Source organism: Talpa europaea, assembly GCF_964194135.1.
Source record: "Talpa europaea genome assembly, chromosome: X".
Classification (NCBI taxonomy): Eukaryota; Metazoa; Chordata; class Mammalia; order Eulipotyphla; family Talpidae; genus Talpa; species Talpa europaea.
Window position 1 is genome coordinate 34366838 of NC_140081.1, and position 11667 is coordinate 34378504.

Sequence of the window (11667 nt, forward strand, 5' to 3'; positions counted from 1 at the left end):
AATAATTTTAGAACTGGTAAATAGAAGAATCAAATAATTACCCTTCCATTTGCACATCTACTGTGTTACCAAATAATTAATGAGGGAAAGATTCTCTTTAGAGAGAAATATTCTCCTAATAAATAGGAAGGATAAATGGAATACTTTCATTTTACAATCTGTAATAAAACATTGGATCTAGGCTATAATCACCAGTATCTGCTGACACCATAAAAATAAGAGAACCAGACATTTTGTGTCTCCAGATGGAAGTATGCAGCTTTACACATGAGGTATTCTTGTTCAAGAAAAGAAAAAAACACTTGAATCTAATGAAGCCTCTCTTACAATCCTTTTCCAGAGACAGAGGAACATGTTAAATAATGACAGAGAGGATGCTAGCAAATCCAGGCTGTATAAAACTTTAGAGAATAAAGGACCCAAATTCTTCAACACACATTTTATTTTTTTAAATATTTTATTTTATATAATTCTTACATCATTTTTCATCTTTGCACAATGTATGCATTTTCATTATGGTTATATTCCCCATAGAATTGCACCCCCCCTTAGTTTGACTCTAGTCCTTCCTCTGCCCGCTCCCCTCCCTGGTTTATAGTTGCTTCAACACACAATTTATAAGAAAAACAAAAGAGAAGGGACAAACTACAGATTGAAAGAGACTTAAGAGGAGGAAGATTACCAATTTATAATGCATGTAAGTAAACTGAAGCTTGAGTAAAAAGTTAAATTTCAAATAAATAAATATTTGTGAAACAATAGGAAAACTTAAAGGAGAAATGAATAGTTAGAAATTATACTTACTTTTTACATGTGATAATTTATTGTGCTTATATTTTTAAAGTATCAGTGTTTTTTAGCGATCAATACTAAAATATTTTTAAGTAATAAGACGTTTAGGATCACTTTCAAAATAACCTGTGGGTGGAGAGAAGTGGGTGGGTACGTAGATGAAATATTAATCCCGAGTTCTTAATTGTTGAAGCTGTGTGAGAACTACGTGAGTTCTTCACAAAATTACATCTTGTCATGTTATCAGATGCTATAACAGAAAGCTTTTCTTTTTTAAATTGTTCCAAGTCATAGTAGAGACTAACTAATCAGGATTTCTGGATATGGTATAAGGTTTTTCATATTTCCCTGGCTACTTATTTGAAATTCATTTGAAATTACTTTCAAAATGACTCTACTGTGCGGCTAAGGTTTAGAGATAGTGGTATATTTTTTGTTCTTTTGTGGTAAATCTTTTATTTTAAGATTTATTTATTTATACAAGAACCGGGGTACAGGCCAGATGCATGGGAGGGGGAGAGGATTCACCAGTGACTGAGCGGGGAATAGAACAGGCAGACTGATGAAGGACACTCCTGAGGGGAGCAGGGAACGAGACAGGAGAGGTCTGCCTCGCCATGTGGGATTCTCGCTGGCCGGCCGGGATGAAACCCGCGCTGCAGAGGCTGCGACAGCTTCACAGTGTGGCGCTCAACGCCTGTGCCACCAGGGAGTCCCTCTTGTGATAAATCTTAAAGCAGGCTTGAGTTGGTTCAGCTGCTTGAAGATACCACAGCTTCCATCTTCCTGCTCAACCATTTTCAGTAGGTTGACTCTGTGACCACAAGTGTGTCACAATATAGTGGCAAATGCTCTAGACATCTCTATCACATTCCAAAACCATCATCCTCTTCTCTAACAGATAGCCTTCTAAGAAACAGCTTTTCCTATAGAAGTCCCCAACATATTTCCTATATACATCATGGGCAGAACTGGGTCACATGGCCATTAGGTGCAGAAGAGACTGGAAAGACCGTCATGTGACAAAGAGGAATGTGATAGCCATGAACGAATTGGAGAAATTCTGGGTCTCCCTCCCCTCCCAGATTGGAAATGTTGCTTCTTTCAAAAAATCTTTTTTTTTTTTTAACCATTTGTAGGAAGGACATTGATAGAAAGGGTGTCCTATGGTCAGATAGCAACAAATTCAGTGAGTAGGAGAAGCAGGGCTCATGGGGTCAAAAACACAGTCAGAGCCTCCCTTGGTGGCACAGGCAGTTGAGCGCAGCGCTGTGAAGCTGTCCGCAGCTTCTGCAGCGCCGGTTCAATCCTGGCCGGCCAGCGAGGGTCCCACATGGCGCGGCAGACCTCTCCTGTCTCGCTCGCTGCTCCCCTCAGCAGTGTATTTCAGTCAGTCTGCCTGTTTTGTTCCCCACTCTGTCTCTGGTGAATCCTCTCACCCTCCCACGCATCTGGCCTGTACCCTGGTTCTTGTATAAAATAAATAAATAAATCTTAAAAAAAAAAAAGGTCAAAGGCTAATAAGGAGTAAGCAAGCACTGAGGGGAGTAAGCTCTCTAGGACTGAGCCACAGACTGTTTCCACCACTTTCATGTCCACTGCTATTTTCAGTGCTCACACAGGCCTCTAAAGGAGGTAACTGTATTTATCTCCATGTTATGCAGCAGAGACTAGAGACTCAGAGACCGAGTGAGGTGACTTATTCAGAGTTCTGATTGGTGGCTTCACAGTGCATTACTATATCCCTCTGTGATGGCCTAGAGCCTCTCTTCTGACTTAACCAAAATCACTGTTGGAAACATAAGCATGGGAAGAGAAAGAAGTCCACACTAACATTTTTTTTTCATTAACATTGCATGTGATTTAGGGGAATAGGTTCACCTTCCTCAGTTCACATCACACCTGCCACCAAAGCACCTATAGTCCTTTACCACAGGCCATTGACCGCATCCTTTGTTTCCACCCTACTCATCCTCCCCCTATAGTAGTCTCAATTCCGCTGTCATATTTCTAGAGTTTGTTTTGCTTTATTTTTGTTGGTTCCTTCATTTTGATTCTCTGTATTCCACAGGAGTGAAATCTTGCTCACCACTATGCTAGGTATATTGTATGTCAAGGTAGGGACATATTTTGATTATGACCACTGCTCTGATAATGGGATATTCTGGCAGAGTTTGGGGTCCTAGAGTGACCCAGAGCAGAACTTGCCCTTCATTTTATCTCCAACCAGTCTCCAGTACCCTGGATCCCACTAACTCAGTAGGCACTGGTAGACAGCGTGGCGCTGACACTCAATATTCAGGGGGTCTGCACGACTTGACAATGTCAACATCCTCAGAGTTGCCTGCCTTGCTGCCATTATTGTCAGCAGTTTTGATCTCTTTGTCTTACAAAATTAATCTGCTGTGTATTTGTCCCCCAGTTACCTGCGAGCCCAGCTCAGATTCTCCTAGGAAATTGATATGACCTTTCTCATGCCCCCAGCTTCCCTTCAGAGTTTGAATAATGTGTCGTTCATGGAGGCAAACATTTTTTCTTCAGTTATGTCAACTTTTGGTCACTATGTTTTACTCACCACCAGGATCTTTTGAAGTCACCTCTCATCTGTACTGAATTACCATCATTTAAATTTAGGACTTCCTTAGATATATCTTCTTCCCTTCAATTCCCTGTATTTTCTTCTTAAGTGTATTAAGTACATGTTCGTGGCTCATCTGCCTTCTTAAAGCAGATTTCTTTTCAGGTCAAAATGCATTGAAAAACAAATGGAGCATTCTGTCATTAGCACCACACAGGAGCTAGATGTTTTTTTTTAAATGTATTAAAACCTTTTATTTGATCTATTCGTTTATACCCTTCCAAATTGGCAAAAGAATTTAAAGCAGTTTAGGAAGCTAAATAATGTATGTCATCTGAGCATCAATTAAAACAAGGTGCAAAAAGAAATATAAAAGTGGAAAGCAAACACTAACCTTTAATCCTGGGACTGTCAGATAAACCTGCAGAAGCCATTTGGAGTTTTGCTTAGTCAAGTGCTATATGATGATGTATTCTTCTGCAAATTTATTAATGTAGCAGAAGGTAACTGATAGGCTAGTAAACTAGCAAAAAAAGGTCTCAGGAGATAATTCATCTATGTCTCTATTAAAGACTAGAGAAAGCCTTTTACTCAGAGCCTCATATGTGAAGGAAAAGCTATAATTGGATACATATTGGATATATACCACAGCCTGTGAGAGATATAGTGACAGGATTGCCTGATAATGGTGGACAAATATTTTGTTTTTTTTTTTTTGCCCTCTCATGCTAAAACTGGGGAATAGTATTCAATATTTTCTTGCTTGGACTTTTCAAGTTCAGCAATCAGAGAGGTGTCTTCTTTAGAGGGCTTGAGATATGTCTGCAAATTATCTGTGCATATAAGTTCTGATTGCTTAATATTAATGTGAGTAGAAAATAAGAGGCATTGCTGAAGCCCCTTTTGCATTCTTTTTAAGGGTAAGTGAATAAAAAGAGAATCCCTCCAAATTAAGACAAATTTCCTGTAAAACAATCTGGTATTGTCAAGTCAGGAGAGTACTGTCAGGGAAGCCAATATTAAATAATCTATAGGGCTTAGAGTAAAATCCTAAGCTGTGCTCTTGTGTGTAAGGCATTTTTTTCTCCTTTTTCTGCTCATATGTGGCATGTTCATTTACAGGGTCTTCTTTTTTCCTTTTCCCTTGTTGATTTTGGTGATATGTCAACAATTATTAACATATTGGGTGTTTGAAAAGGCCTCTCCCAAATTGTAAGACAAGTCACTCTCCCCACTCCATGGAAATAGTGATGTCCCTGGTGAGAAATGTTGGATCAAGTTTCCTTCCCCACACTGGCCAACCATGAGCAGATATCATAAACAATTGGGACAAATGAGAATAGGCCAATAGTCTTAACAAAAACTAGAAAAAAACATATCGAACATGAAAACAGGTCAATGTGGACATGTTCAGTGCTCAGGTTTTGGCAGAATATCTGTGATTCTTAGTTTCCTTAATGGCCACGAAAAGGTAAGTGATCATTCCCCTACTGCTAAACTGTACATTTTAACCAGAATGAATGAATTGAATATTTGTACTGCAAAATGTTTATAAACAAACTTTTAAAAGAGCAAGTTCTTGCACTATAGTAAAGCAGAAGCATGCTATTATGAAAAGAGGATCTATTTTGAGAAAAGATAAGTCTTTGGAAGATAGGAACAGTAACTGCAGTGGATATTAAAAGCACTGACAATTGTCCTGGGTATCAGAGAAAGATGCTCAAAGTGAGCATTGTGGACATCTGCTAGCTTCTACCCAACCCAAGCTTTCCCTTTTTTTTCCCTTCTTGGGTCTTTGCTAATGTACAACATAAATTGGCCCTTTTCCCTAAATTTCAGATTTGTCATGCAATGTAAAGGAAAAGCCTCAGCAGAAAAGCTGCTAAGAGTCAGTGGATAGCCACTTAATTGAGAAAGTCTGAAATAGGAAGTTCATAATGTATGCAGTCAGACATGGGGAGATTCTACACCATCTCGGTTGCTAGGAATTTGAGATGAAGCTCTCACCACAGTTAAACTGGTCTGAATTGGAGGTAATAGAGAACATCTGAAAGTACAATGCTCTGTATGCCCTGGGGAAACTCATTCTATATTTGTGAGTGGTCCCAATTTGCAGTTTTGGAGACCACCACCAGACATTAAGAACTATAACAGGTGTCGAGGAAGTGAGAAAAAAATGTTACCATGAGTTTATATTTAATTTCCTAAAGACCCTGTGTCTACAACCAGTCACCTGGATGATCCGCTTGTCACTGAGAACTGGTTTTTAAAATCTGCTTCCAAAGATTTATGTTCTACTCTCCGAGGGTTTTCTTTTAATAGTTAAGAGTTCCTGGTAGAGAAATTGCTGTACAACTGGCTAATGAGTAAGAAGACATTTAGGAGCCAGGGTTCGATGGGAAATTACCTAAATTGGATTAGAAAAGTGCTCTGTCCTGGCTTGTGGCCTGTTAGTGGAAGACATACACAACCATCTTACTGGTATATGACTAAAATTGCAAAAACAATGAGATTGATGAATCAAAAAAAAAAAATAAGTGCTGCCAGGGCAAAACTTATAGTAAGCACATTATTGTTCTGTATTTTGTACAAAGTTCAGAGCATAGAGGTAAGATGAAACATTCCACTGGTAAGAGTCTAATTATTAAAGGACTGAGTCCAAGGCAATATGAGGTACATCCCTGTGGATCAGGTTAGCTGATATATGACAAGTAAAATTCATTTCCCATGTGGATGCACTGAAGAAATCTATGGATGACTCACAGAAGTAGGCTTTTGATGCTGTGACAAGCCCAGGGCTATCTCTGACAGGTTAGACATCCTGGAGGTACAGGGCTACATAGACAAGGGGATCTTAGAGGAGGACACTGCCTTTACTCAAGCATGGCCCCAGGGTGTTCTGGCAGCAGCCTTCAATCCTGTTCAATAAGCCCAGGAGTGTGAGGTATTGTCTCTGCCTGCCAGTGCGCAGGTGTTTATATTAGGCCTCTACCCACTTACCAAGACATTAAGTACTTGCAGCTGCCAATAGTGCAGGTGACAAGGTGGCTCTCCCAGCCATCAGTGGCCACTTCAGGATCCACAGTTGGTGTTTTCTTCGAGTTCGCCTGATCTCAAGAGTGGGTGGTTATCTATGTAAATGCCATTCCACCTCTCCTAACCCCAAGCACTGAACAGAAGGGCCGAATGGTCTCATTTCCCAGCTCAGGTCCCTCCCTTGTCCTTACTTTTCAATAGATGACTTAAAGCCGCTTGAAAGTATTTATTGTTTTAATAGCCATGCACCCCTTACTGTGCTGTAGCCCATGTCATCTCATGATGAACAAAATAAAGGGGTGTATGTATTAAGATGATGGAGTACAGAGGTGACTCCAATTACCACATGGTCTAGATCCCCAGGTATATCTGTAATTGACCATCCTCAACATTAGGCCTGGCAGGCAGCATGAGCCTTTCTTTTTCAAACCACAACTGGGGAAGCAGAAGATTTCTTTTATTGACTGAACCTGGGACACAAAAAACAAAGTTCAGTGGGAAGAGCCCTAAAATAAGTTGTTTTTCAAAATTAAAATTCTTCCTTTAATTCACACTTGTGCATTGTTTGTGAAAGCCTCCAGTGAGTGGAGGGCACTCTTTAAAAGCCCAAGTAATGAAAGGTATGCAATATCTTGAGAAAGTTAAAAAAACTAATTGAAAAATATTAAATGCAAATTGAAGGGATTATGCAAAAGCATTTACAATACCAGTAAGTTTCAAATGGAATATTTTATTCACGTTAGTTGTCTTTTTAACATGTACACACACACGGACACACTCAGTTTGGTCTGCATGGAACAGGGTTTGTCTAAATATCCTAAGGAAAATGAAAAATTAAAAAATATATTAATTTTTCATTGTTGTATCAATTACATCCACATCACTTACAAAGCTATTACTGGGTCTGTCCACAGAAGCAGAATGGTATAGGAAGAGGGAACTTGTAAGGTAAATTCAACAGTGACATAACTGAGATCTCAACATGAGAAAGCTCACAAAACATAGATTTTTGCTATTAAATTTGTTTGCAAAAGATGGAAAAGTCAATGGGCACTAAATAAGAGAAGATGAACTTTATTGTAGCCAATTCTCACAGTATTGTGCAGTAACATCAGGAGAAATGCTTAGTCCTTCTCCGGGACTAGTTTCAGAACTTTTCCAATTGCGATGGTCTTACCCTCATCTCTTAAAGTAAAACGACCCATTTGAGGAAAATCTTTGAATGTCTCAAGGCAGATAGTTCCTGCAGTCCTTAAACGGGCAATGCACACTTGGTCTTGTTTCACAAAGCGGGGTCGTGTCTTACTTTTTTCTCCTGATTTTTTGTCTACCAAGGAGATTAAGGCTGTTATTTCAACTTCCTCAATACATGTATGAATGTGCAGCACCGCATTATAACCCGGGCAGATGATGGACTTGTGCTCAATGATCACTATCTGAACATCAAATGTGCGTCCAGAGTGGCACAGATTACTCGGGTCACAAAGTATGAATCCTGGAAGAATCTCTTCTTCTTCAATTCCTTTCAGTCTGATTTTAAGGTTCTCACCTGGGGCTACATAGTCAGTTTCAGCATCATCGGAAAGGATTCCAAGAACTTCCACATTGTGCTTGTTTGGCATCATCACAAGCTGCTGACCTTTAAAAATGGATCCTGATTCCAGCTTTCCCAGGACTACGGTGCCCATATCTTTGTACTTATCCACAATTGGCAGTCTAATCGGTCCATCAATTGATCTGTTGAAATTTGGCAAATTATCCAAATATGGAATAAATGGCAATCCAGTGTACCAAGGGCAGAAATCTGACTGCTCTTTAATATTTGCCCCGGTCAGCCCTGAGCAGGGCATGAAGTGAATGTCCTTTTTGGGACTGAAGCCAACTTTTTTCAAAAAGGGCACCAGTTTCTCTTTACATTCTTCATATCTCTCGCTGCTCCAACTGACTGTGGGGTCATCCATCTTATTAATAAGCACTATTAAATGCTTTACCCCTGCCGTTTTTGCCAGCATCGCATGTTCTCTGGTCTGCCCACCTTTTTCAAATCCAGTTTCAAATTCTCCTTTCCTGGCAGAAATTACCAGTACAGCCAAATCAGCTTGAGAAGCACCACCAATCATATTTGGGACAAAACTCTTGTGACCAGGGGCATCTAAAATTGTGAAATGCTTCTTTTCAGTTTCAAAATAGGCACGACCCACTTCTACTGTTTTCCCCTTGTCTCGTTCTTCCTGATTTGTATCTAAGGCCCAGGACAGATACCAAGTTTCTCTGTTTTTTTCTTTAGCTTCTCTTTCATATTTCTCAAGTGTCCTTTTGTCAACCATCCCTGTCAGAAACATTATTTGTCCTCCAATGGTGGACTTGCCAGCGTCTACATGCCCAATGAATACCACATTTACGTGTTCTTTCTTGGGAGCACCTACGGGTACCGCCACAGACTTAGGTTTTTTCATTTCCTCCTTCTCCATCATTTCCTGGCCACTTTCTTCTGGGGGCCCTGAATCCCCTAAGGAGCTACCCCCGGGTTCGGCTTCACTTACTTCGTTATTATGCTCCCATGACTCTTCCAGGACCATCTCCACCTCTCCATTTTCTACAACAGGTTCTGAAAGTTCCATGGTAACCGCTGAATTGGAACCTTCACGCAACACTAACTGCTCCTCCTTGGAATGTTCCACAGGTGCCCCCCGTAAAAGACTTTTACCTTGAGGGCCTCCCGCGCCGGTGCAGGTCTCATCCATGCCGGTGGTGTCGGTCGGGGGTCTCTGCGGCTGGGCTGGGCCCCGCAGGAAGGACGGCACGAACTCCGCGGCGTGTACATTAGGCACGAAGGGTTTGGCGTTGACGTTGAGCTGCCGGCTGAAGGCTGAGCTGAGGTGCTCGCGCTGGGCCGCGGCCACCACAGAGGAGGCTCGGTCCCCGCTCGGGGCCGGACCCGGGATTTCCATGTCCACCTGGTCCCAGCAGTCGGGTGCCGAATCGCTGCTGCTGCTGCCGGGATCCATGGTCTGGGGACCTGATGGGCGGCGGGAAGGGAGCGGGGTCAGCGGGCCAGAAAGAGCGCGCAGGGCCGGAGGGGCTAAGGTAGCAAGAGCGAGGGGCCGAGGGGGAGAGACACGAACCTTAGCAGCAGCGCCGAGGCAGCGAAATCCCGACACTGCATTCGCAGCTGCGGCGGCAGCGGCAGATATGGCGGCTCAGCCCTCTCCTCTTGTGTGTAAGCGGATCTCCTCCCCCAAACCCCAACCACTTCCGACTCCTCCACCGCCGACCCTGCGCGTGGCGCGGATTGACCCCTCGCTGCCACCCGTATGCTTGGCCCCCTTAGCGCTCAGGCATGGGCAAAGTCCAAAAGCATGATTTTTTTTTTTTTTGGAATGACAATTTCCATTCATTTTTGTTCACACTTTCTGGGAACGCAATTTGGGCATAATCTAATGATAAAATCTAGATAGGCACACCTGATTTACAGGTCTTCAAGATTCAAGTAAAAATGAAAATTCCTATTGAATGAATGGAGGCAGGATAGGATTACAGGCCCAGAAACCCAACAACCCAAGGAAGAAATTAGTGACTAAGGAGGCACTCATGAAATACGTGAAGGTGTAGCTGGATTTAGGGAATGTGACTTAAGTTCACTCATTAATTTGAAACCCGGAGGCCTTTTGAGTTTCCCTTTTCCAACAGGTCCCTGTAAGGCTGTAACTTTTGCTGATGGATTCTGTGATGTAAGGATAGGGTTCTCACTTCTTTCCTGGTTAGGCACTCTGGCTGTCTGCCTAGAGGAAATTCCCAAGGAGAGCTCCGTCCCAATGGAGCTGTGCAGCCTACAACATTTTCAGTTACTTCATATGCAGGTGCCTGGACAATGGCTGGTCTGTGACGCTGGTGTGGGTCACACAGACGAGCACTGAACTCAGATCACTTGTGTTATTCTAACCAACTATACTCTGGGTTTACCGGCTCCCTTGACCAGCACCTCTCCAGGATAAACCCTGGGTTCACAGGCTTTCCTACCTCATTCTGGGGACCTGGGACCCTGCTCACATATAGTAGTCTCAGTACCACCACCATCAATATTATTGGAGAAAACATGTTTGTTTTATTGTTTGTTTAAACTCTCCATATCCTCTGTCTGTATGTCCTAGTTGAACTGCATCTGTCTAATGATAACTCACTTTTGTTGAATGTTACCTAGGTATGGGTCATATTTCAATTATTTTCCATGGATTCTCTAATTTCCCATATTCTGTGAGGAAGGTAGTCTTACAGCTTTACTTTACAAATAAGAAGTAGAGGTTTAGAGAGGCTCAGTGAACATCACATACTTAGTAAAAAATGGACTTGGTGCACAAACAGTAGGATTCTAAGGCCATATTAACTTGTAATATCTATTTTATATAAGTATTATATATAAAGTAATAGAGAGACTTAAGAGGTTTAAATCACAAATAGGAAAATAGGGCAAAGTCTTAGATTATTTGGACAGAAAGAATATATGGATGGATTGAAGAGAGAAAGGATAATTCAGCAGAATTCTTTTTGAGGATTTATCTTTTCCTCCTAAAGTAGGAGATGATCATGTGGAGATTCTGAGGGAGGATTGCAATAAAACAAATGAGGACTAGAGAAAGATTTAGAATAAACTTTTAAGGTGTGGGGTAGGTGGTTGACTTGGGAGAAGTAGTATTATTTTCTTAAGAATTCCAATTAAAGGACCTCCCGGGTGGCACTGTGGTTGAGCTCTGGGCTGCGAAGTTGCCCCCAGCCTCTGCAGTGCTGGTTCGATCCCCGGCTGCGGGGCGAGGGTCCCACATGGCGCACAGACCTCTCCTGCCACGCCCGCTCCTCCCTTCAGACAATTTTCTGCAATTGATCTCCTCTCCTCTCCTCTCCTCTCCTCTCCTCTCCTCTCCTCTCCTCTCCTCTCCTCTCCTCTCCTCTCCTCTCCTCTCCTCTCCTCTCCTCTCCTCTCCTCGGTCCTCCTGCCTGTTCTGCTCCCGGCTCTGGCTCTGGTGAATTCTCTCACCCTCCCACACTTCTGACTGTGCTCAGTGCTCGCATAAATAAATAAATAAATAAATAAATAAATACATCTTTAAAAAAAAAGAATTCCAATTAAAAAGGAAGGCTTCTACACCATTTATGGGCATGTAGACCAGTCAGTACCTATAGAAAACCATATGGCGGTTTCTTAAAATATTAAAAATAAGTCTACCATATGATGCAGCAATACCATTCCTAGGTATCTACATGAA

General features: G+C 41.9%; 1 protein-coding gene across 1 annotated transcript; it reads right to left on the minus strand.

The window, feature by feature from the left end:
• Window positions 1-7481: 7481 nt before the first annotated feature.
• Window positions 7482-9414, minus strand: GSPT2 (G1 to S phase transition 2; the record flags this gene model as incomplete). Its single annotated transcript, XM_084258701.1, has 2 exons — window positions 7482-9035; window positions 9114-9414. The coding sequence occupies 2 exons, from the start codon at window positions 9412-9414 to the stop codon at window positions 7531-7533; spliced, it is 1806 nt and encodes a 601-aa protein (XP_084114827.1). The 3' UTR covers window positions 7482-7530.
• Between the last annotated feature and the right edge of the window lie 2253 nt (window positions 9415-11667).